Here is a 27,852-nt window from a genome sequence, read left to right as displayed (position 1 = left end):
TTCTTTTAACAACACTCTGTAAATGTCTGGGAACTGAGGAGACCAGATGCTAGAGTTTTAGAAGAGGAACGTTGTCCTGTTCTTGCCTGATACAGGGTTCCAATTGCTCAACAATCCTGGGTCGTTTTTGTCGTATTTTTCATTTCAATATTCGGCAAATATTTTCGATTGGTAAAAGGTCTGGACTGCAGGCAGGTAAGTTAAGCACCTTGACTCTTCTATTACGAAGCCATGCTGTTTTCATAGATGCAGTATGCGGCTTAGCATATTGCATCTATGACAACAGCATGGGCACAGATTAATACAGCATAGGCAGCAATTAATACAGTTATCTACAAGAATTAATTGAAATAAAAATCATTAAAAAGTCAGTAAATCAATTTTTTTTTCATAGGCTCCAAACTAGTTCCCTAATTGTGTATGGTCAACACTTCTTTAAAAAATAGATTAGTAGGTAGTAAATACCTAGGGATCCTGCCACTTCATAGTACTTCCATTTTAAGAGTGGAAACCCTGTGCCAAGCAAACTTTAGTCTTCTGCACTACCACTCTTTGCATTCTTCATTATTAGTGTGGGGAAGCCCTATGTTTCCTATTTTCTACCCAGCTAGCTATCCCATGTAGCAATCCTGTAGGTCTTGTGCTGCGACTTCAGTGTTGTGACTGAAAGGAAAGCCTTTTTTTCCCTTCCCCAGCTATTTAACCCTGTGTGACACTCCTGGACATGAACATTGTTTGGTGCGCTGCCAGCCACATGACTAACTATATTACAAAAAAAAAATCTCCACAAAGTAAAAACAAAAAATATGTCAGAAATGCTTGCTTAGTTGTTTTTTTTAACACAATATCCTTTATAATCTTTTTAGAGACAGAGTTTATGTAGAAAGACAGTAAGGCAGAGTTTATGCTGATTGACTGCTCTTGTCACACCCTGTAGTCGCCATCTGTAGGAACATTTGCAGACTCCCATACTACATTATTATAGAACTATACAGTATATATGAGCATTGTATTAAATATTTATTTACTATACTGATTGTTATGTTTTTATGTCAGAACGTTTTCAGCTTTTGTGCAAAATCCCTCCCTCATACACACACCACAAAACACACTGCAACACAACAACTGCACTAAAACACAACACACGCCTTTTTTTCTAAAGCTGTAGTAAACCAGGAAAAAAAAGTGGGCCCTTGCAGGATAATGCCATAGTATGCTAGTATGCACAGCATACTAGAACGTTATGACAGACCTATCTTAAAACAAAGCCCTCCAGCAGCATGCTGTTACCTCCCTGGTCTTCCTTCCAGGTTCACAGGCACCAGCCGTTTGAGCCGCGGTGACATCATTCCCGCGGCCGCTGCACAGTTTTCTCAATGGATGAAATGCTGTCCATCGAGAGCCCAAGGAGTGTGCGCCGGTGAAGTCACCAGCTGTAACAAAACAATTACAGTACTTTTACTTATTATAGGCTTACCTGTAGGTATAAATAAAAAAGCGAGTTTACTATTTTTGAGTTTCACTGCCCTAGAATACATTAGTACAATGTTGTAAACAGCCAAAGTCACATTTATTAATCTATTGGGTCATTGTGATTGATGTGGATTACATGGACCCCATGATAGATGTGGATTACTATGATTTTGGGGTTTACTTCTTGTGACATTACCAAACTGTTTTTATTTTAAATCTGGTGAGTATATGTTTAAATTTATCAAAGGACTTTTAACCTGTGAAGTGGGGAACATTTTTGTTTGGGATACAAGTATTAGATACATTTCTTACGCTGTTGACTGCTAGCAAGAATCCAGGTGGTGGTGGTGGCGGGGAGTGGTAAAAATGCAGCTCAGCTGCGAGATGACCCCCCCAGAGAAAAAAAATTATCTGCAGCCCTGTCCAGGTTGTATATGTACGCTGGGCGGGAAGTGGTTAAGGACATGTAATTAGGTCCGATATATCAGTTCCTTCAGTTTCCTTCTCATGTCAGTTGTTCCTTTACTGCTGCTAGAGGTGGTGGCATCGAGTAAGGCTTGACATCTGGAGGTCTCCTTGTGTAGGTTTCTAGAACTGTGCTACTGGTCTCAGGAATTTTTAAGTAGATTTGGTGAGCTAAGTGCAGAAGGCCTTGTGGTGGAACATGAATTATTGCATTGGGCATTGATAAGTTGAGAGGTAGAGCATTTTCCATGGTGCCAAAGTGACCTGTGTGATTGACTGCTGCAGCTTCTCCTGCTGGCAATTGTACTGCAGGTTGAAGTACAGGATTAGAAGTACCTTGCACATTTGTCCTGGCCTAAAGTATAAGTTCACTTTTGTGAAAATGTTCCATCTGTTTTTAGGGTGGAACATGTAACATGTCCCCATAGCCACAGCCACCGCCCGCCTCCCTCTGACAGATAGTACGGGGAGATGTCTCCCCGTACTATCTGTCAAATTTGAAAACAGCACGGCCACAGCATTCATTCACAGACGTCCGTGAATGAATGAACTGCAAGTCCCGACAGCCTCAGCGGCTGTCAGCTTGTAGCTTTCAATGAACTACCATGGTGCTAGTTAATTGAAGCTTCCTGTCAGTATGTCTGCTTTGCTTGTACACTTGAACTTCTGAATGAGCTGCCTCTACTTTGGTCTGTGTTTATGCTTGGGTAACATGCTTTGATGGCTGCTGCCCTCTTAATGTAGAAAACTTCTGCTTTAACTTCTTCTGCTTCACCTTGCACCTTTATGGGTTGACTGCTTAATGATGATCGATGTGAGCAGGATCTTAGTGACGTCTGCGAATGAGATCTTAGTGATCTAGATGATATCTCAGTATGTTTGGAAGAAGATGAGTAGCAGGCTGTAGTTTCATGCAAATGTGATCTACTAGTTACTTGACAACCAAGAATGTAATGTATCATTCTTTTGGTATTAACATAAAAATCATTAAACTCTCCCAGAGACTAAACTGTGTCTTTTGTGTTTATAATCGATAGAGAAGATTGCTTTTCAAACAGTCTCCTATAGTTTTCATAAAATTTCTAGTTTTGCAAGTGCACTATTTAGTTACATCATCATATAATTTGTCAGAAGCATTTGCATAGTTCTATTTCACAGATCAGAGGGATTATCAGTCATTTCTGCCTCATTTGCTTCATAATTCTCTTCTAAGCTTCAAGGAAGTGAGCACTTGGGTCTAGCAGATTTTTTTATCTGTTGCAAATCACCTTCATCTTGGGGAAGAAAATGCTGCTCATTGTCTGATTTTAATGGATCACAGATTCTTGTTCGGACATGTTGCATAGATGTGAGCGGTGTAGCTATAACTGTGTGCAGTTATGCAGAAAGCAGTTATTTGTGCAGACCAGAAAATTAAACACAGTCTATCACAGCACAGTAATTCCATAAGCAAAGAATTTTCCAGAAACAGTTCTTGTACCTCAACAAGTTCAATACACAGAAAACCCAATGTGTGTACAGCTTTCAAACTGTAGAAAGATGTGCTTCTAAATGAGAGCAAACATGTGAGAATGTTGCAGCAGACAGCAATCTGATACTCATCTGCTTATAGGTAGATATTAGAGTCTGTAACACAGCATGTGCTCAGGGCAGATAAAAACATGTACAGTTGCAAGAAAAAGTATGTGAACCCCTTGGGATTACGTGGAGTTTTGCATGCATTGGGCATAAAATGTGCTCTGAACGTCATCTAAGTCACAACAATAGAAGAACACAGTCTGCTGAACATGATACTACACAAACATTAGATGTTGCCATGGTTTAATTGCACATAACATGTAAACATTCACAGTGCAGGGAGGAAAAAGTATGTGAACCTTTGGACTAAATAACTAGTTGACCCTCCTTTGGCAGCAATAACCTCAACCAAACGTTTCTTGTAGTTGGAGATCAGACCTGCACAACGATCTGGAGTAATTTTGGACCACTCCTCTTCACAAAACTGTTTCAGTGTAGCAATATTCTTGGGATGTCTGGTGTGAATCCCTCTCTTAAGGTCATGCCACAGCATTTCAATCGGGTTGAGGTCAGGACTCTGACTGGGCCACTCCAGAAGGCGTATTCTGTGCTGTTGCAGCCATTGTTTTGTTGAATTACTTGTATGCTTTGGGTCATTGTCCTGTTGCATCACCCATCCTCTGCGGAGCTTCAGTTGGCGGACAGATGGTCATACGTTTTCCTGCAAAATGTCTTGATAAACTCTGGAATTCATTTTCCCATCAATGACAACAACCCGTCCAGGCCCTGAGGCAGTAAAGCAGCCCCAAACCATGATGTTCCCTCCGCCATGTTTTACAGTCGGGATGAGGTTTTGATGTTGGTGTGCTGTGCCTTTTTTTCTCCACACATAGTGTGGTGTGTTCTTCCCAAACAACTCAATGTTGGTTTCATCTGTCCACAGTATATTTTGCCAGTAGTGCTGTGGAACATCCAGGTGCTCTTTTGCAAACTTCAAACGTGCTGAAATATTCTTTTTGGACAGCAATGGCTTCCTCCGTGGTGTCCTCCCATGTACTCCATTCTTGTTTAATGTTTTCCTTATTGTAGATGTGTCAACAAAAATGTTAGCACGTGCCAGAGATTTCTGTAGGTCTTTAGCTGACACTCTGGGATTCTTCTTTACCTCATGCAGTATTCTGCGCTGTGCTCTTGCAGTCATTTTTACAGCACGACCACGCCTAGGGAGAGTAGCAACAGTGCTAAACTTTCTCCATTTGTAGACAGTCTGTCTTACCATGGACACATGAACATCAAGGCTTTTGGGGATACTTTTGTAACCCTTTCCAGCTTCATGCAAGTCAACAATTCTTGATCGTAGGTCTTCTGAGAGCTCTTTTCTGCAAGGCATGGTTCACATCAGACAGTGCTTCTTCAAACCAGTAAATCCAAAACAGGTGTGTGTTTTTTAAGGGCAGGACAGCTGTCAGCAACACATCCAATATCATCACACTGATTGAAGTCAAGGTTGGCTCACTCCTGGCTCCAATTAGCTCTGGGAGAAGTCATTAAGCTAGGGCCTCACATACGTTTTCCTCCCTGCACTGTGAATGTTTACATGTTATGTGCAATTAAACCATGGCAACATCTAATGTTTGTGTAGTATTATGTTCAGCAGACTGTGTTCTTCTATTGTTGTGACTTAGATGACGTTCAGAGCACATTTTATGCCCAATTCATGTAAAACTCCACGTAATCCCAAGGGGTTCACATACTTTTTCTTACAACTGTACCTTCTGAGGCACAGGTAAAATTTCACAGCAGATGTAACACAGATTACAAAGGCTTTAAGAATCTGTCTTCCTACTGTGCTGTTTCAAATGCTACTTTAAGCACTGACATACCTCCTTAGACCCAGCCTGTCTGGACAATATGGTCACCTGCTCACTTCCCACCATCCACGGGCAGCTTAATTCTTCAGTTAGACACATATGTTGAGTCCAGCGCAACTTTTATTCAAATAATTGCAGTAAAGACAATGTTGTAGAGGCAACTGCAACTAAGTGTCAGCATGTATCAAACAGAACAAACCACTTATCATAAAGGGGTTCCCAGATTCCACCAAAAGCCCCATATTACCCAATCTCCATTTTGGGGAAAATGGGGAAAAGTCCCTTGACCCTCAAAACTGTGACTTCCCCTTGTAACATGCACCCTAATGCTGAAAGGAATGTGGCCTGGCACAGTAAAGTTTAGAATACAATGTGACCTTTCTTTGCCTTTAATTTTTTTTTTCTTACATGAGTACTATCACTTTTATTTTAAATCATTATCCAACTCTGGGAATTCCATGTGATCCCAAGGTGACATCATTGACCATAAAAGCTAATTTTTATAATTGATGGATTTCCCTGTATTCTCTTTTGATTGGAATTTTAAGGGGTTCACCCTAAAACTCCAACCAAACTTTTCCAGGCATGCAGCCTGGGTGGCCAAGAAAGGGGACATCCCCCTTCCTTTAACAGACTAGGCCACATTGCTTTTAACATCACAAAATATATTTGTCCATATGTTGAGGGACAAGGGCCTATTCCCCACCTTTGGTGGCCCAAGAAGGTGGGGGTAATGTGGGGGGGCCTCTAATGAAATCTGGGGAAAAAAAGGGAGCAACCAGATATTAGTCCCACCCAAGGGGTATGAGTACAGGGGTACAATAGTAATTCCTTACCCATTCCAACACACAGTTAATAGTAAACAACATACAAACTGACTTTAAAATCATTTAATAAAAAAAAACACACATACTTAGCAGCTTCTTAAAATAAAGTTCAATAATGTCACCTGACGTAAACCCAGCACCAATCAGTGTCCAGCGAGGTAATCCAGGTCAATCACAGCATCCAGTGAGGTAATCCATGTCAGTCAGACTACCCAACAAGATAATCCGTGTCAGTCACGGCGTCCAGCAACACAATCCCTGTCAGTCAAGATAACCTAGTAGATGAAAATGTAAGACTTCATCTACAGTTGTGGCCAAAATTATTCAACCCCCAATGCTGTAAAGGGGTTTAGGGACTATAGTGTACATTTGGAATTGTATTCAGAATCAAATCCTACAAGGACGTTGTAACTACCCAAATGCAACTAAAATGACATCAATTGTTTATGTAATACAGTAGTAAATGGTTCTTATGTGGTTTCTTCATTGCCACAATTATTCAACCCCTTAAAGACTACCACTCTGAAGAACAGAGGTTCATACAGGTGCTTTCCATCAGGTATTGAAAACACCTGTGGATGTCACCGAGCAGCAATCAAGCATAATAAGCACCAATTAGGCAGCTTTAAAATGACTGTGATACTCAGCTCCTTCTAGACATTTACTGGTGTGGTTACAAACATGGTGAAGGCAAGAGAATGGTCCAGGAAGACAAGAGAAGAGGTGATTTCTCTTCACAGGAAGGGCAATGGCTATAAGAAGATTGCAAAGATGTTAAACATACCAAGAGACACCTTAGGAAGCATCATTCGCAAATTCAAGGCAAAGGGCACTGTTGAAACGCTACCTGGTCGTGGCAGAAAGAAGATGCTGACTTCGACTGCTGTGCGCTACCTGAAGCGTAGAGTGGAGAGAAGTCCCCGTGTGACTGCTGAGGAACTGAGAAAAGATTTGTCAGATGTGGGTACAGAAGTTTCAGCCCAGACAATAAGACGCACACTGCGTAATGAAGGCCTCCGTGCCAGAACTCCCAGGCGTACCCCCTTGCTGTCTCCAAAGAATAAGAAGAGTCGACTGCAGTATGCCAAAAGCCATGTGGACAAACCACAAAAGTTGTGGGATAGTGTTCTGTGGACTGATGAAACAAAATTAGAACTGTTTGGGCCCATGGATCAACGCTATGTTTGGAGGAGGAAGAACAAGGCCTATGATGAAAAGAACACCTTGCCTACTGTGAAGCATGGTGGAGGGTCAATCATGCTTTGGGGCTGTTTTGCTTCTGCAGGTACAGGGAAGCTTCAGCGTGTGCAAGGTACCATGAATTCTCTTCAGTACCAGGAGATATTGGATGGAAACGTGATGCAGTCCGTCACACACCTGAGGCTTGGGAGACGTTGGACCTTTCAACAGGACAATGATCCCAAGCATACCTCCAAGTCCACTAGAGCATGGTTGCAGAGGAAAGGCTGGAACATTTTGGAGTGGCCATCGCAGTCACCAGACTTAAATCCGATTGAGAACCTCTGGTGGGACTTAAAGAAAGCAGTTGCAGTGCGCAAGCCTAAGAATGTGACTGAACTGGAGGCCTTTGCCCATGAAGAATGGGCGAAGATACCCGTAGATCGCTGCAAGACACTTGTGTCAAGCTATGCTTCACGTTTAAAAGCTGTTATAACTGTAAAAGGATGCTGTACTAAGTACTAAGATTGAATGTCACTTGGGGGTTGAATAAAACTGATAATGCTGTGAGCACAGAAAAGACATTTGTGGTTATTTCATTATAACTGTTATGTTATATTTGTCTGACCTACAAGTGCCTCTTTAATGTAAATGTAAGCAAGATGACTGAATGATCAAAAGCAATGTCAAACTGGCCAAAACACTCAATTTCAGTGGGGGTTGAATAATTTTGGCCACAACTGTATTTACAGATGGATTGTAGGCGGTATAATAAATAATAAAAAAGATTTTTTGAGTGTCAGTGTATTTGTGTTGTTTTGTTGGTGTGTGTATGAGAGAGAGGCTTTGCAAAAAAGCTGAAATAACTTATACATAATAATCAGTAAAATAAAGATATAATTCATTGCAAAGATATGTATCTATAATAATAAAAAACTACTTACTGGGAATTTACAGGTGTTCCTGCAAAGGGGTGGGCAGAAGCCTGTCCTTCACTGTGTCCGCTGTTGGATTTCAGGGCTGTCTGTTGGGGGTTAATGCCATTCTGGCGCCTTGGTTGCTTGGTGATGCCCAGATGTTGCATCCTCTCTCATGGGGGTATAGCGCTGGATAACATCTTTTTTGCTCTAGGGTGCAGGGGGCAGCAGAAGGGGTGTTTTATGGGTTCAGGGGGCAGCTTCAACACTGCTGCTCCAATATGGTTCTGAGTTAAGGGACCAGGGAGTGTTCCAGGCCACAATGGAGGTGAGGTAATCTTTGGGCCAGGGTGGTACAAGAGGGCTGACTGAGCCCAGGTGGATGAGAACATCTGTCCTTTCCACCAGAGTGAGAGCTGATTCACACATGTGCAATGCGGATTGAAGCTCAGGTTTCACAGCTAATTGACACAGTAGATGTTCAGCGGTTCAGGTCAAGTTTACTTCAGGACAGGTTCAGGTCAGGATTTTATCCTGTCCACACATAAGGTTTAGAAACGGTTCCCATGAAAGTCAATAGCCTGTTTTCTGTACATGAACCAGACCGCACTGCTCAGAAATCGTACAGGACTCTTTTTCAATCTGCACTGCCAGTGCACCACACATTTGTGCACAGACACCATAGGAAGCAATGTTATTTCACATGCCATGCGGATTGTATGCGGTTCAAACCGCATCCAATCCACATATATGTGAACCGGCACTCAGAGGATGGCAACACTTGTGGAGGACCTTTTTGAGGACCCCCCTTCTCAGTGTTTCAGGTATGGAGTTTTTTTTTCTTGTCTTATTATTAACTAATGTTTTTTATTCAGCCTTTTACATCCATTTTTTAACATTCTAGGCACCCTTAACACTGATATGGGTGGATGGGGATGCACATGTTGTCCTTTTATGTGGAAATGGAATCATATTGGATAGAATATTATGGGGGAAACTGTATACTTATATGATGCAAAGATACATGTGTGTTATATATTGGCACTATTTTGGGTACTAATATTTGCATTTGTTATTTCAGACATTATTGTATATATACCTTCACACCTATACTATAAAATATTGTGTTAATCCTCTGATTTTCCTAGTCCTGAAGAAGTGGGCAAGACCCCAGAAATGCGTAGGCATATGGGATACCTATCTATATTAATGCATATTTTATCTGATATTCTTTTTCTGTCTCACATATTGTCTTATGATCAAGTATATATACAATGTACACTCACTGGCCACTTCATTAGGTACACCTTGCTTGTACCGGGTTGGACCCCCTTTTGCCTTCATAACTGCTTTCATTCTTCATATATAAATACACCTCCATGGCCATTTAAAATGGGAATTAAAGTGGTAGTAAAGTCCACTTTTTCACTTGTACCTACAGGTTAGTCTATAACAAGGTTTAGGAGATATTCACATCTGTCGCAACATGCGACCACATGCTGAACAGACGGGACACTCGAGTGTCAGTTCAGAGCGCTGTGCCACGATCGTGACTCCCGCACGCATGCATGGGACAGATGTGGTCACAACTGCTGGAGCGAATTTGGAAGGAAGACCAGGTGATGATGGAATCCCAATCATCAGTGACAGCGTGCTGCTAGAGGGATCCGCTCTATAGGTAAGTCTGTCATAACGTGCTAGTATGCGTTGCATACTAGTAAACATATCATCAGGTACAGTGGGGAAAATTAATATTTGTTCCCCTGCAGATTTTGTATGTTTGCCCACTTACAAAGAAATTATGGGTCTATACCTTTTATCAAAGGTGTATTTTAAATGATTGAGACAGAATATCAACAAAAAATCCAGAAAATACACATAATACAAATGTTATAAACTGAGTCACAGTTCAGTGAGTAAAATAAGTATTTGACCCCGAAGCAAAACATGAGTTAGTACTTGGTGGAGAAACCCTTGTTGGCAAGCAAAAAGGTAAGATTTTTTTTGCAGTTGGTTACCAGGTTTGCACACATCTTCTTTACAAATCTTCTCTAAATCCTTAAGGTTTCTTGGCTGTCGATTGGCAATTCGAAGTTCAGCTCCCTCCATAAATTTTCTACAGGATTAAGGTCTGGAGACTGGCTAGACCACTCCATGACCACTCCTTTGTTACCTTAACGGTATGTTTTGGGCAAGTTTAATGCTGGAAAACCCATCCACGACCCATCTGCAGTGTTCTGGCTGAGGGAAGAAGGTTCTCATCCAAGATTTTGCAATACATGGCTCTATCCATTGGCCCCTCACTGCAGCAAAGTTGGCCTGTACCTTTAGAAGAGAAACAGCCCCAAAGCATAATGTTCCCACCTCCGTGCTTGACTGTAGAGAGGGTGTTCTTAGGGTCATAGTCAACATTTTTCTTCCTCCAAACACGACGAGTAGAGTTAATACCAAAGAGCTCAATTTTGGTCTCATCTGACCACAGCACTTTCTGCCAATCCTTTTCTGAACCATTTAGATGTTCATTGGCAAACTTCAGGCGGGCCTGTACATGTACCTTCTTGAGGAGGGGGACCTTGCGGGCGCTGGAGGATTTCAATCCATGGTGGTGTATTGTGTTACTAATGGTTTGTTTAGAGACTGTGGTACCAACTACCTTGAGATCATTCACAAGCTTCTCCTGTGTAATTCTGGGATGATCCCTCACTTTCACATGATCATCCTTACTCCATGAGGTGAAAGCTTGCATGGAGCTCCAGACCGAGGGCGACTGATGGTTATTTCGTATTTCTTCCATTTTCGAATAAACGCTCCAACAGTTGTCTCCTTCTCTTCAAGCTTCTTGTTGATGGTCTTGTAGCCCATTCCAACCTTGTGCAGGTCTACAATCTTGTCCCTGACATCCTTTGACAGCTTGTGGTCTTGCCCATGGTGGTAAGGTTTGAATGGAAAAAAGAGATTCTGTGGACAGTTCTCTTTTATACACATAACGCAATGTCGTTAGGAACACCTTTTTAAATTGACAGAACTAATCTGTGTATCACATGAGCACATAGCCAGTCTGTGGGAGCCAGAATTATTCTTGGTTGGTGGGGGATCAAATACTTATTTTACTCACTGAACTGCAACTCAATTTATAGGATTTGTATCATGTGTTTTTTTTCTGGATTTTTGGTTGATAGTCTGTCTCTATAATTTAAAATACACCTATAATAAAAAGTATAGACCCTTCATGTCATTGGAAGTTGGCAAACTTACAAAATATGCAGGGGATTAAATAATTATTTTCCCTGCTGTATATTTTTCATGTTTCCTGTATGCGTTCTAAGTAATGTGAGGAGGTATTTACTACCTCTCATAGAAATCATTGTCAACGGTTTCATCTGCTTTTCTCCGCAGAAGGATAGAGCCATCTCTGTCCAGGCCATCATCTAGGGTCAGATCTCGGATGTGTTAACAAATGTCTGACACAGATCAGCTCATTACTCTAGCCCATCACCTTGTGACTTGCTTGAAAGGAAATGATTGCACCTGCCTGCAGCAGACTGATATCATCTGAACCAAGGCACGTCACTTGATGAGAGTGAAACCACTACTTTTTTCAAGTTCCCACCCAGACTATAGGAGAATGAGGGCCGAGCAAGACTCTCATTGATCTGGGTTGATGTCATATGATGTCGTCCCGAATCACCACCTTGCTTGCGCCCGTGGGGCCGTACTGCGGCAAAACCTGTCACTGGCTGTATCCTACAATGACTGATCTGTGTACTGGACCATTGTTGGTACCATGTGACTGCTATGACCAATCACAGCAGGTCACATGACAATTGTAAACAATGGATGGCTTCACTTTATGCCATCCATTGTATACAATTGTGTTGTTAGCTGTGACTGGTCACAGTGATCACATGTACAGACAGGGCCAATCACAGCCCATCTGTGTCATGTGATTAACTGTGGCCAATCACAGCTAATCACAACAAAAAACACTAAATGAATTGATTTCATTCAGTTAAATGCTTGCCTATAGCAGTGAAATTCAAGGATAAATATTTAGTTTGGGTACAGTGTTGCATGACTGCGCAATTGTCATTCAAACTGTGAGAGCGACGAAAATTGGCCTGGGCAGGAAGGGGGTAAAAATGCCTTGTATTGAAGTGGTTAAAGATAAAAAGGTACATATTTTTAAATATTCTACTGCTGCTGTATATTATTACATGTCAGGAGTTTATGCAGATTTATAAAGTCACTGAAAGTCCAGTTAAAGGACTTAATAGTTTAATCATGCAATTGCAGTCTTATGCTGGCAGACTGAGGCTGATTTACTAACGGAGTCAAGAACCTTCAGTCAATTGGGTATTCAAATTAAACACATCTACAATTTATTAAGTGAGGATTCTTAAATCCACAGATGCTAGACAGTCAGATACTACACCAGGATAGCCTTAAAATGATATTCAAAGACTTGGATAAGCAGCAAAATTAAAGTTAGAATATTTGGGGCTGAGCAGCTTTCTCAAAAAAACAATCTCATCTAGAAATCATAGTAAGCTGAAAATATCTTAAACACCCACTTGTAATTATACTTGATCTGGGACTGTACAAATGGGAATAGATTATTATTATTATTATTATACAGTATTTATATAGCGCTAAAAGATGACACACAAATTGCTCCTAGATGAGGCTAACTCCATTTTATTGTTGCAGTGATTGCTGTTGGTTTAATCTCCCCTACTCAATACAGTATATTGTGCGGGAATAATTTACCATGCAAGGAATTTTAAATAAAGCATACACTGTAAAAATGCATGCCCCACTGACCTTGCATGACCTGTTTCTTAATTCCTCTTCAGTTGAAATCAAATCAAATCATCATGTCCCTGAACCTTCTTCATCCCATCCATGTCACAGCAACTGAAGAATGTTATACATTAAAAAGGGAATATATATATTACCAAAAGTATTGCGACACCCCTCCAAATCATTGGATTCAGGTGTTCTAATCACCTCCATGGCCACAGGTGTATAAAATCAAGCACCGAGGCATGCAGACTGCTTCTACAGACATTTGTGAAAGAATGGGTCGCTCTCAGGAGCTCAGTGAATTCAAGCATGGTACCGTGATAGGTTGCAATCTGTGCAATAAGTCCATCCGTGAAATTTCCTTGCTACTAAATATTCCACGGTCAACTGTTAGTGGTATTATAACAAAGTAAAAGCAACTGGGAACAGCAGACCACGTGAAATGACAGAGTAGGGTCAGCGTATGCTGAATCGCACAGTGTGCAGAAGTAGCAAACTATCTGCAGAGTCAATAGTTTAAGACCTCTAAACTTCATGTGATCTTCACACTAGCACAACAGTGTGTAAAGAGTTTCATGGAATGGGTTTCCATGGCAAGCTTTACATCACCAAGTGCAATGCAAAGCGTTGGATTCAGTGGTGTAAAGCACACTGCCACTGGACTCTAGAGCAGTGGAGACATGTTCTCTGGAGAGACAATCACTCTTCTCTGTCTGGTAATCCCATGGACAAGTCTGGGTTTGGCAGTTGCCAGGAGAATGGTAGTTGCCTGACTGCATTATGCCAAGTGTAAAGTTTGGTGGAGGGGGGATTATGGTGTGGATTTGATTTTCAGGGATTGGGCTTGGCCCCTTAGTTCCAGTGAAGGGAACTCTTAAGGCATCAGCATACCAAGACATTTTGGACAATTTCATGCTCCCAACTTTGTGGGAACAGTTTGGGGATAGCCCCTTCCTGCTCCAACATGACTGCGCACCAATGCACAAAGGTCCAAAAAAACATTGATGAGCGAGTTTGGGGTAGAGGAACTTGATTGGCTTGCACAGAGTCCCCACCTCAACCCGATAGAACACCTTTGGGATGAATTAGAGTGGAGACTGCGAGCCAAGGCTTCTCAGTGCCTGACCTCAAAAATGTGCTTCTGGAAGAATGGTCAAACATTCCCACAGACACACTCCTAAACCTTGTGGACAACCTTCCCAGAAGAGCTGAAGCTGTTATAGCTGCAAAGAGTGCACAAACGCAATACTGAAGCCTACAGACTAAGACTGGGATGTCATTAAAGTTCATGTGTGTGTAAAGGCAGGCATCCCAATACATCTGGCAATATAGTATATATATATATATCTATATCTATATATATATATATATCTATCGTACAATAACATGCTGGAAAAGGATGCAACTTGTGGTATTAAAACCCACTATGTGCATTTTATACTCTCTCACAAGCCAATCAGCTCCAGAGTCTCTGCTCCACTGTACTGTCAGTGTTCACGGCTCTAATCCCCGCACTTCTTCATTTCAAATCATTGGTAACATAATATTATCTGATATTATGCCTTTTCCTAGACTGTCAAAGGAATTTTCTGTAAATATGTGGCAATCAATACAGTCTTAATCAATGTTTGACTGGCCAATACTGAACATTTACCAGTGGTCTGCAACATGAGAGCTGGTAAAACACGGATTGCCTTATAATATCCCAAAATCATAAATGCATTTTTAATAGGCACTATAGTATGATATAGCTGTTTGCATAATATATTATCTGTAATTTTATAGTGGGCCTTGCATATTTCAACTGGATAGTAGATGCAAAAGCACCATCTCTTGCATGTTCACTTATAAGAATATTTTAAGCTAAGCATTTGGAAAGAATAAATGGCAGAATCGTTACATTTTTACTATATATTTATTGACCACAAAAGTAGAACCAGTTGATACTGAAATTATAATGTTATCTGAAGTCAAGTTTCTCTACTGTTCATTATCTTATGAGGTGAAAAAGAAGAAAGAAACAGTTTCTGCTTCTATTATTGAATATAAAAATATTTCATTGGGTGATGTGGCACATCCAGTCTCTGTACAGTTTGCATAAAAACACACAAGCATTACAAGAAAGGTCATTCCAAGATGCAATTAAATTCTCCTGTAAATGGAATCTGAAAAATATTCATATTTTTCTTTACACAAGTGCTTGGTTGGTTATTCTTTGCAAAATGAATTTTCAACACATTCACTAAGCTAAGGGAACATTCCACTGTAAAGTGAAAATGCCCTTGCAAAGTGAACAGCCTATTTGCCTTTATTAAATTAACCTCAAATTATGTTCTGCAAGAAAGCATTTTTTTCATAAATCAGACTCAAGTTTCACATTAAAAGCAGCAGTAGTAAAAGTTGCCTATACCTTAAACAATGCTAAATCCCTCCCCCCCTCTAAAAAAAAAAAAGAGGTAGGATTTGAAGCAAGATGGAACTGCCTGATTTTCGATAAAAGAGACAAGATTACACTATCTATACAATGCAGAAAGGCAAACTATGTCAGTAATAAAGGCTCAAGCACAGTAATTCTATTTTAAGCTCTAAGAGGATGCATTCAGAAAATGTCCTCACCGTCATTTGAACACAGGAGCTTGACTTCCTTTTCTAATTTCAAGAGTCAAAAATGGGGCAAATAAAAATTAAAAAAGGAACAAAATAACAGGTTGGAATGTGGAATTATATGTATGCAATATGACTACCTAACATAGATATGTGTTAAACAGGCCATGTTTCATGTACAAGGATATAAATTGAAATAAAAAATCTCACAAGGATGTCTGTAATAAGAGCAGAAACCGACTGAACTGATGCCTCATACATCCAACTTAGTACAGTTTTATTAAAAAACTCTTCCACCCAAAAGAACTATATTCATTCTACTAAAACTGGCTACAAAGAAGTTGGGATAGGAAATTCTAGTGAATGTCTATCAGGTTAAATTGAGCAAAACTGTTATTGTTTCTTTGTTGTAAAGCAGTGCCACCTAATTTCAGTACTTGAGGCTCACTAACAGAGCATGTTTTACCCACTTGTAATTAGAGCCATATTATTCTTTAACACGCAAACAACATGTTATGTTTGCCTGTTTAAGAAACTTCTATATTATCACATATATTTACAAATATAAATATATATATATATATATATATACACACTTACTGCATACATTATATTGCCAAAAGTATTAGGATGCCCTTCCAAATCATTGGGTTCAGATGATCCAATTACCTCCATGGCCACAGGTGTATAAAATCGTGCACCTAGGCATGTAGACTGCTTCTACAGACATTTGTGAAAGAATGGGTCGCTCTCAGCAGCTCAGTGAATTCAAGAGTGGTACTGTGATAGGTTGCCACCTGTGCAATAATTTCCTTGCTACTAAATATTTCATGGTCAACTGTTAGTGTTGTTTTAACAAAGTGGAAGCAACTGGGAACAACAGCAACTCAGCCACGAAGTGGTAGGCAACGTAAAATGACAGAGTGGTCAACGCATGCTGAAGCGCACAGTGCACAGAAGTCGCCAACTGTAGCTAAAGACCTACAAACTTCATGTGGCCTTCAGATTAGAACAACAGTGCATTGAGAGCTTCATGGAATGGGTTTCCATGGCCAAGCAGCTGCATCTAAGCCTTACATCACCAAGTGCAATGCAAAGCTTCGGATGTAGTGGTGTAAAACACGCCATCACTGGACTCTAGAGCAGTGGAAACTTGTTCTCTGGAGTGACAATTCACGCTTCTCTGTCTGGCAATCTGATGGACGTGTCTGGGTTTGGCGGCTGCCAGGAGAAAGGTACTTGTCTGACTGCATTGTGCCTAGTGTGAAGTTTGGTGCAGGGGGGGGTATATGGTGTGTGATTGTTTTTCAGGGGTTGGGCTTGACCCCTTAGTTCCAGTGAAGGTAACTAAGGGGGCAGCATACCAATACATTTTGGACAATTTCCGGCTTCCAACTTTGTAGGAACAGTTTGGGGATGGCCCCTTCCTGTTCCAACATGACTGTGCACCAGTGAACAAAGCAAGGTCCATAAAGACAAGGATGAGTGAGTTTGGTTTGGAGGAACTTGACTGGCCTGCACATATTCCTGACCTCAACCCGATAGAACACTTTTGGGATGAATTAGAGCAGAGACTGCGAGCCAGGCCTTCTCATCCAAAATCAGTACCTGACCTCACATTCTGGAAGAATGTTCAAACATTCCCATAGACACACTCCTAAACCTTGTGGACAGCCTTCCCAGAGGAGTTGAAGCTGTTATAGCTGCAAAGGGTGGGTCAACTCAACATTGAACCCTACGCACTGGGATGCCATTAAGGTTTATGTGCTTGTAAAGGCAGGCGCCCCAATACTTTTGGCAATATAGTGTGTATGTTTATATATATATATATATATATATATATATATATGCACAGTATTTACATTTTTGATTGACATACTGTATTTAATATATCACAAAAGTGCTGTTTTAGAGCTAGGACAAAATTAAATACCACTGCTCTAGAGAGAGTCATAATATGTTTAATACTTACGGATCCTATATTTGTAAAGGAAAGTATCCACTGACTAGGTAAAAGAATATATACTCTCCCATCAACATTTCACAACATTGCTTTATGGTTCAACAGTATAATAAATAAACAAAAAATACACCATCACAAACTAAAATCAAGCATTTTGTATACATAAGCTAATAAGTCTGGTAAATTTAGTTAAGGGCTAATCACATTGCTGGGATAAGAAGTTAATAGATTTACATGAATATTAGCATAGCTGATAGAATACCCGTCAACATTTACTGAGGTTAGCAGACAAACAGAAAACAATTCTGAAATTGAAAAAGGAAGGAACATATTTAAAGCAGAACTATAGGTAGGCATCCAAATATACAGGAGAAAAGGTAAGTGTGAGAACTGTAATTCTGTTCATCCAATCTTGAGTTTTACAACCCATTGCCAGACAGCACAGCCAGATCACTGACTTTACTCTTTCCTACTGCAACTAAATTAACGCAGATTGGTCAAGCACCTTCCCTACCTATAGCAGGACACTAATAAAAATCGACACTTCTGAAAACAAATTGTGCAATGCAGTGAATTCTAAATGGCTTATATAATGTACCTTCTGCTTTCACTGCAGTACAGGGGAATACTGGAGGTTATATAAATACAGATTGAGGAAATTTGTATACATTTAACAATTCTAATAATCACTAAACTGGATTAAATTTGGATTTTTTTTTAATCTATCTATAGTTCTATTTTAAAGTATTTTTTCTTCTGGTTTAAAAATATCAGAAGAGCATCAAAAAATATCAATGAGCTATTTAAATTTCAAGGCTTGTGTACACTGGTTACTTTTTTTTAGCAGTGCACTAAACTTCCATAACTAGGCAAAACTATAACAGCCTGACTTTTATGGATGCCACTCAGTTTCTACTACAATATCTGTAAATCTTGAAATATCAAAGAATAGATGTGTCATAAATCCCAGAAAACACAGTGGTTGAAATACCATCTTGTCAGAATGTATGGTCTAGTGTGAAACATAGCACCTTCACAGTACCCTGGGTTGCTGCAATATGAAAAATGTCCTGCAAATAATTAGATAATGGTTCAATTCTCCAAACATACCTTGACTCCATCAGGTTTCTTCAGTAAACTTCGTGCTGCTGTAAATGTAAAAAGTAATTATATTACGACAAATTCAAACAGAAATAGGCTGTGTTTAAAAGATTAGGAAATATTTTTTTTTAAAGATAGGTTTTTGTGTTTTATTACAGACACAAAATGATGTACTGGTGACTTGAGAAGAAAGTGGATACCATTGTATCTGAAAAGCTGAACAGATCTTTTAGGGTCCATGCACACTGGCTTAAGAAAATGCTGCTCTTAAATGTTCCTAAACGCTGCTAAACATTCCTAAATGATCTTAAACGCTAGTACAAAAAAACACTCAAAATTAGCGTTTTTTTCTGTAAAGAGCACTGGCCTTTTTTAAGCCAGTGTACATGGACCCTTAAAGACACAATTATAGCCATATATTTCATAAATTGGAGATTTATAAAAAAAATTATATAATGCTTAAGTCGTGTATTTTAAGTGATAGCAAGGACATTTTTTTCTTTACATTGAATTATAAACAGGGATATGCTTACCTGCTCTGTGAAATGGTATTGCACAGAGCGGCCCTGAACCTCCTCTTCTGGGGTTCCCTGCTAGCAAATGTAGCTTTTTCTCTTCTGTGTTTGCCCCCATAGCAAGCTCCCAAGCTAAGCTGTGTATGCCCATAGACACGCACAGTGTGGCTCGGCCCTGCTCTATGGGTTTGACTGACATTAGAAGGAGCCACTGCTGTTAGCAAAGCCTGTGGGACCAGGCAAAGGAGAGTGAACGCCAGCAGAAAGATACAGCGTTGGATCGATAAAGGACCCAGTTAAGTGTTTGGGAGGTGGAGGGGAGAGAACATGCAGTGGAAGGTTTTTTACCTTAATGCAGATAATGCATCAAGATAAAAAAACATTATTGTTTAGAACCACTTTAGATCAGGCCACAATTATACATAGATAACTTACAGTGCTACTTGGACAGTAGTTTACATTGTCTAAAATGGAAGCATTTCTTAACTACATTCACAGTATATTGCTCATCAAACTGTTCAGACAACATTGGTTGTACATGCAACTCAAAATCCCAGTCGGAAAAAAAAAACTTCCTGGAAACCCCTTTCTTGCACTGCACAGAAGGATAGAGTTTAATACCTATTTTAGTCCTATATCACCAGAAATTATCATGGCCAACAATTTCAGTTTAAAATGCTGCATTCCAAATGTCACAATGGAATTGCATGAACATATGACATTTGATAAATCTGGCCAATTATGTAATATATTCCTTGTAATAAAAGTTGTGTTAAATAATTCAACAGCTCTGAATTTCACAAAAGGCCATTCACACATAATGGCGACTTAATAAAAAAAATGCATGCTTTTTTTTATCTTCACGCATAAACCAACATGCACCACATATTAGAAAAATAAGGCTTTTATCTGTCATTTACATTAGGGCAGGGTGACAAACTGCCAAGGGCTGCCAGAGTTTTAAGCAGCTACAGTCACCTAAGAATCAGTGAACAGCACTGGAGAACACCAGTTTAAAAATAGTAGTGTATCTCCGCTTCAAGATCTCCTGCTCTCTAGCTCCCTTGTTATTTCCTTCTACACTTCTCCAGAGTCTCTCCCATTCTTTGGAACTCCCTGCCCCAGTATGTCCAGTCAGCTCCTACCCTGTCCAACTTTAGGCGTTCCTTGAAAACTCTTTTATTCAGGGAAGCCTACCTTACCTCCACTTAAGAACTGTACTTGAGTCACCTCCATCAGATCATCCACTGCAGCTGTTACCTTTTGTACCACCTCCCTCTCCCTTTTAGATTGTAAGCTCCATGAGCAGGGCCCTCCTACTGCTTCTGTATTGAGCTGTATTGTAATTGTACTGTTCCCTTTATATTGTAGTGCTGCGTAAACTGTTGGCGCTATATAAGCCCTGTATAATAATAATGATAATAATAATATTTGCCTGGATTTAAATAATTATACTTTAAAGTTACTCTGTCTGTGACCACTACATCACTACTGTGACTTGTGGTGACATAGTGGTCAGAAGGTGAAACCAATGAGCAGGGGACATGCAATCTAACACACCTGGGGACAAAGATTTAGCTCACCACCCACGGACTCTTTAACAGGGAGTTGCTGGTTTCTCATTTTACACCCAGCTGGGTCCCTGTTTATGTGGATTATTCGCACATTAAAATCTACCTTTAAGCCTGGTTCACACCAATACATTTTTTCAGTTCTTTTTGCAGAAACGCACTCTAGTCCAAATAACATGGTTTCCTATGGGGCATATTCATATCTATGATTTTTTGAGCTGCTACGTTTTAGGAATGGACCGGGGACTTTTTTGCTACAATAGCAAAAAAAAAGCAGCTTTTTTGCTACAATAGAGTTCAATGGAGAAGCTGCTGAAAAGCATGTAGTGCATTTTTGTCATGATTTTGCCAAGTTTCATGTTTTTATTCTGCCCAGCAACAAAAAAAATTCCACTTTCAACAAAAAAAAAAAAAGATGAAAAAAAAACACACATGAAAAAGCACAAAAATGCACTGCAAAAGCACAATGCATTGGTGTGAACCACTCCTTAATATGATGGGTGATGGGGTATACATCAAACCTTGGGGAAGTGTGTGAATTTTGTGTCTAAGAATTTTTCAGGTAATGGCCACAATAAATAATAAACACGCACAACAGCATTATTCAGCCTAAATGGGGACATTAATTATGCTCTTCAGAGCAGAACTAGGACACTCCTCACATATGAGAATACTATAAGGTTAGTACACAATAGACACATAAAAATACATGAAAGTGGCACATAGCAGGGCTAAACTTGAGTGCTCTTCTGGGCATCTCCTATTATAGCACTCTCATTCTGTGAATGCCCATGCAGCAGCATGGAACACTAATGTGTTTCTGAATAAAACCAACTGTCATTTTGAAAGCTGCAGGCATTACAGAAGCTGTATTTAGTGTTGATGCAGAGTAGAAATATTACCAAAAAGCACATACTGTAGAAATGCTTAAGAAAAAAATAAAATGCCAGAACTTTTATTACTCTGTTTATGTGCACTCCCACAGCTGTCAAACTGAAAAGTGGTGATTGTGTCCATGCAGCTGCTGCATCCCAACTAACATGAATGAGACTGTCTGCATGGGGATGCATGGAACATCTGTACATATCCATGCAGGAAAACATGGCCCTCACATAGGTTTATGCTATAGTACACCTGTGTGAACAAGGCCTTAGTACTATCGCATTTTTTTGTCAATGCACTTTGCACATCTTTTTAGGTGTGTCATGTACAATGAAAGATTAGTTAGTACAGTAAAATAAAGCAAGCCTTTTCCTACTAACTTTAAATGCAAGACTTTGGGGACTTTTTACCACATCCCGACCATCCTATAGCACATATACTGCTACAGGGCAGCAGGGGTGCGCAAAATCACACACACACACACATATATATATATACACACACTAGTGATTTTGTATTTTCTGGTAAGGGGGTATGCACGAGCGGCAGCGGCTGTCAATCACCGGTGATTCCCCGCCGGCGCCTGGTGCTTACCATGCATCTCTGACAGGGAGGAGGACTGCTTTGTTTACTAACAGTCCTCCTCTCTGTTGGCTGGGGCACATCACAGCCATCCAGAGCAGTGTGCTTACAGTGAAACACCAACACACCGCCCCCCAGTAAAACACCCCCAGCACACAGTTAACCCTTTGATCGCCCCTCATGTTAACCCCTTCCTACCCAGTGTTTTTTTTTAATACTGATCACTGTATTGATGTCACTAGGGATGTCAGTGACACAAAGTCAATTCCCCCTCTAGTGTCAGAATGCCTGCTGCAGTCCTGCTATAAGTCGCTGATCCCCGCCCTTACTAGTGAAAAAACAAAATTCCAGTATCTATACCGCCATTTGTAAACTCTGTAACTTTTACGTAAACCAGTTAATTTACACGTACTGGGATTTTTTTTAGCAATACATTTTGGCGTAAATTTATGACGAAATTTGATTTTTTTATTGGACATATTTAACAGCCAAAAGTAAAAAATATAGTTTTTTTTCTCAAAATTGTCAGCCTTTTCTTTTTATAGCGCAAAAAATAAAAAATGCACAGGCGATCAAATACCACCGAAAGAAAGCTCAATTCGCAGGAAAAAAGGATGTAAATTTCATTTGGGTGCAGCATTACAAGACTGCGCAATTGTCAGTTAAAATAACAATAATGGTGTGACCCTCCTGCGCTCCAAAATGTGTGTTAAAACAAATTAAAATAATAAATGAACCCCAAACAGCTGCTAACATTAAATCATATACCAATGATCAAGTGAATATAAACCATAAAAATGCTGCGCTACATTCAAACTAATTAAAGTGAATGTGGAATTCAATATCTCAAATAAATAGCAATAATGATAAATATAATAAGAAATGTGCTTAGTGATAACACAAAAATTATGGCAAAACACAAACTTAAATCAATACGCATATGCAAGAAAAATGCACATACATATATTACATCACACGTGCAAAAATGTGAAGTGAAGTTACATCTAAATAATACACACAAACTCAAAGTCCAATAATGGAATATTAAAGGTGAAAAAAAGTCCAATAATGGAATATTAAAGGTGAAAAAATTTTTTTGTTTTGGTAAACTGTGTTTCCAATAGGCTGTAAAGTGACCACAGGTGAAATAAAAACGTGCAGGTATCTGGGTGTAACGCAGCGCCATAACGCAAGAAATGGCCTGGTCAGGAAGTGGTTAAAGTGAACCTTCCCTCAAAAGGGACAGTACTGTTTTCCTCCTCTCCACCCCTACCCTAACACTTTAATTTTTTTTTTTATAATGGGGAGCAGTAAAAGTTTTGGACAGGTATCTGCTACCACTTCCTCATACGCTTTGGTACATCCCCCTGCCAATGAACCCTACCCAACCTGCATCATATGTCCCAGGAGACTGAAGAACCAGTTCTACAGTGCCACCTGTTCTTGTGCATGCAAAGTGGGGGATCAGTTGTGATTCCTCAGGAAGTCACAGCCAGCTCTCATATCCAAGATGGTGGTGCCAGGGACCTGCAGTAGTAACAACAAAATATGGAAATGCACCGCTGGACTCCAGGCACTGGTAAGTACCTGTATTTTAAAAGTCAGCAGCTACAGTATTTGCAGTTGACAACTTTTAATTTAAAAAAAAAATGACTGAAGTTTCTCTTTAGGCCTTCCCAAGTAAATCTATGTTGTGTTTATATACATTTTCTTGTCATACATAACAAATGGAAGCAGCTACTTTTTGAACAATGAAAACATTTCAGTGGTAGAAGCCCATCCATCCATCAGGTACTTGTAAAACTGATTTTGCCATAAACCAACTTCAGCTGACGCATTTCCATGGGTGATCCCCTCTTCAGTAGAGCCAGAGGCCCCTTGAAACGTTTCACCCTTTTGGAAGGTCTTCATGCATTTGGGATTCATCTAGCAGACCATGTTCATTGTGGAGTTTGATGTGCCTTATTACTGATGTTGTTTGTGAAAATATACCTGCTTTTTTAACACTAAACCTCTGCAAAGGTAATGAGCTAGGCTGGTGCACCCTCTGTTTCTTGTTTTTGCCCTTATCCCAAAAGTTAAAACAGTTTGTTGTGTTCAGGTCATTTTAAAAAGCATATCTTCATACACATATAAATAAGTTGTCATTTTTCATGTGGTTTCCGAATCTTAAAGTGTTACTAAACCCAGGACCCTGCATTCACTATATCTGGTCTCCCATAGTACACAGAACATGGAAATGCAATTATTTTAGTAAATATAACCTGCTAAATACCTTTATCTCATCAGCAGTTAGAACAGTTTTGTGACATCACCTGAGCACTGGTTAAAGCATGTAGGAGTTTTCTTTCTGCTTTAGAAGGATGCAAAACCCCTGACCCTCTGTCTGGACAGTGCTGATTGGCCCTGTGCTGATCACATGCACTCTCCTGGGAAAAAAAAAAACTCTCTAGCATTACACACTAAACTGAGCATGTGCAGAAGGGCTATGGGTTCAGTCTGTCTTATCAGCATGGACATTTGAACAAGAGGAGGGGCAGAGAAGTCAGGATCAAACAGCTTTTTTACACAATGCAAAGGATTAAGCCCTTAGGTTCCACAGTGAGTATAACAAGCATGCTTTACTGCATATACAGACTGATTTTACTGTTGTGGATTTAGTAACACTTTAATTAAATAATGAAAACGTTCTGTTTCACCAGCATTCTTGTAATTCCAAAAAGTCTCTGTGATGGACTAGTGGCTACTACAGCTAATTACAAATTAAAATGTAGAAACAAAACCCCCCAATTTGAATGTATAGGTGGAAGAAGGTTAAATCATTATTTGAAGAAATAAAAATATGTTAGTATAGAAGGAGGAAGTATAAGGAGATATCCTATTACTTATTAAAAAGAATGAAATGCTCTATCAAGTGCAGAATAAAATGAATAAAGATGGAAAAACAGCAGTTTCTTTAAATCTTACCTCACATGAAACACATTCCACATAAAAGGAAAATTAGAAAAAGGAAAATTAAAAAACACAATTATAACTACAGTAATATGAGCAGCTGATGTAAATGTCATGCCTTACAAACAGATATGTTGCATTGAATGGAAAGTTTGGTCTCAGAACAAATGTCTATCCAAAGTGATTGTTGCAGCTTACATATCAGCCCCACAAACAAAGGTAACCTATCACAAATTAAGGGGGACTTGGAAATGCAGTGGGTCAATGTCCAATTAATGCTTTGATGTATTGCAATATGTATAACCTGGGAGATTTACATTTTCCCAAAACACTGGTCAAAGATTAAGGCCTCAAGCACAGAGGACGTTCTTGCAGCCACTTTTAGGGGCGTTTTTTACTGCTTCCATGTTATCCTGTGTCCATGCACAAACAGACTTTTAGAAGCTTTTAGCAGCAGTAGTGTTTATGGCAGGAAACAAAACCCAAGGCCAGTGTGTCTAGGAGCAGCAAAGTTTTGGCAGAAAAAAAGCTCCAAAACGCAGCTAAAAGCTATAAATTATCATTCTGGCCAATGAAATAAATTAATGCCCAAGTGTTTGACGCTTGTAAACGCGCCTAAACGCTTGTAAAAGCGTTATTTACGTTTACAAATGTCAGGTGTTTTTTCTGAAAAAAACGCTGCTGCCAAGAGGAATACAACTTCTAGAAGAGTTTATTTTTAAAGTCCTGTGTGCATGAGGCCTTAAAATGAAAACATGATTACATTTTGACTGGTTATTTTAGTAAGGTGAAAAAAAGTATACCATTCACTAAGCTCTGGGGGAAACTTCCCTTGCACATTGCAACTTTCCTTGTAAAGTGAACATTCTATTTGCCTTTAATAAATTAACCCCTGAATGTCTCTGCCTGCTTCTCTGCTTCTAAATGCACACAAATTCTCAGAATAAGTTGGTGCCAGAATTCTTGAGTTATATCAATCAGCAGCCAATCACAATGGCTGAAGACAATGAACCTCAAAGAAGACCAGCAATGACATCAGTGGAAACCAGGGAGAGATTGCTGATGTTGCTATAGTAGGGTATGTACTGTAAGTGCAATTTTTAAATTGCAATTTTTCATAAAAAAACTGGAGGGGTACCAATATGTTTAGTTTACATATGTCAAACACAAGGCCCATGGGCCGAATCAGACCCGCCAGGCCATTTCACGTAGCTCTAACACTTCTCCTGCAGCTGCGGCACCCCTTCTTCTCCGCCTCACCTTGTCTCAGCAGTAGGGAAGGGGACAGAACTCCTCCACAAGATCCTGTACTTTTCTATGCAGCCATAGAGAGGCTTGCTTCTCCCCCCCACCACAAATCAGCAGGCAGTAGCAAAGAGGACGACAGAAATCCTCAGCCAGATCCTGTGCTTCTCCATGCAACCGTGGAGAGTCTCATCTCTGCACCTCCCCATCTCAGAAGTTGACAGCAGAGAGGTGGACAGAACTCCTCCTACAGATCCTTTGCCTCTCTGTGCAGTTCCACATCTCTGCCTCCCTTGGTCTTAGCATTCAGTAGAATCTGGCAGTTGACTCTAGCCCTCCTCTGGTCCTCCTCCAGACCCTGCACTTTCAGTTTCCCAGCTCCGCCCCCATCTTCCTCCAGGAGCAGAACAAGATAAGGGGGTGCACTGTGATGTAAGGAAGGGTGGGGGACTCTTGACTTCTGATAGTGGGGGGCTGTTGACATCTGATGTAAAGGGTGGGGTGGTCTGCTCTGGACAACTGACCCTTTGAGGGCAATCATAAAACGAATGCGGTCCGCAATGAAACTGAGTTTGACACCCCTGGTTTAGTTGTATCTATACGCTTCTAATAAACCAGCAACTATGCTGAAAAGGCACTATTGAAAAAATAAAAACAAAACAAAGGTTTTGATAAGGAAATGTTTAACCAGGAAAAGATAATTCAGTATATATTAACCATATGAGAACCTTGTGCTTTCCATTTAATACATTCAAAGTGAACATAAAATGTATGAACAAATACCACCTAATTATTGATAATAAATGCTTTGTATAGTAGAGTAATGTCTTACACTCTATAGGATTAGTAAAGCTGTTTAGGTTACATGAAATCTGATGACATCAAAGAGGTAGATTTACTAAGTTGTCGTTGCCTTATTTGTAACAAATTGATATAACAAACTGGCTGGCATGTTTTATAAAAGGAAAGTTGAGAGAAGAAGCTAGAAAAAATAATAATTAATAATAATTTAAAAAAAATGTTTTCCTCATTTTTGGTATCTAAATAACATTATTAACTTACTATTCACTCAGAATGCAGAAACTGCAATTTCAGAACAACAAAGAGATCTGGACACAATGGTTGTATTTGTATACCCATTAGTAAATCTAACTCCAGCACAGAATGAGGTAAAAGCAAGGGAGCTATTGAATATGAATGTAGGCAGGGATTATTAAATCCTTTAAGGAACTTCCTGCAAATCCTGACTTAGTACTTTGTTTTGTGTTGTATTACACAGAAAGCAAAAATGATTTGGTAGACAAGCACTGTGAAATAAAAGAAAAAAAAAATACACCCTAGAAAAAAAAGAACAAATGCAGAGGCTAAATGACAGTTTATCCTT

The 27,852-nt window shown here is 39.8% G+C and overlaps 1 protein-coding gene across 14 annotated transcripts in view; it reads right to left on the bottom strand.

Annotated features, from left to right (window-relative positions):
- The window catches only part of CAMK2D (calcium/calmodulin dependent protein kinase II delta), a 319,896-nt gene that overhangs the window by 49,984 nt on the left and 242,060 nt on the right, over positions 1-27,852 (bottom strand). For 7 of the 14 annotated variants that reach the window (XM_089691803.1, XM_089691802.1, XM_089691810.1 and 4 more), the window contains exon 13: positions 18,731-18,765. In XM_089691803.1, coding sequence (XP_089547929.1) covers positions 18,731-18,765 — 35 coding nt within the window. Of the gene's footprint in view, positions 1-18,730; positions 18,769-27,852 lie in introns of all 14 variants that reach the window. The other 7 variants (XM_089691799.1, XM_089691797.1, XM_089691806.1 and 4 more) reach the window with 1 other exon arrangement.

The sequence above is a fragment of the Staurois parvus genome, unplaced genomic scaffold, assembly GCF_062004578.1.
Source record: "Staurois parvus isolate SC_StPar_1 unplaced genomic scaffold, SC_StPar_1.0 ptg000572l, whole genome shotgun sequence".
Classification (NCBI taxonomy): domain Eukaryota; kingdom Metazoa; phylum Chordata; class Amphibia; order Anura; family Ranidae; genus Staurois; species Staurois parvus.
The sequence above is the reverse complement of the archived record's forward strand: the minus strand, read 5'-3'. Positions and strand labels throughout refer to the sequence as shown.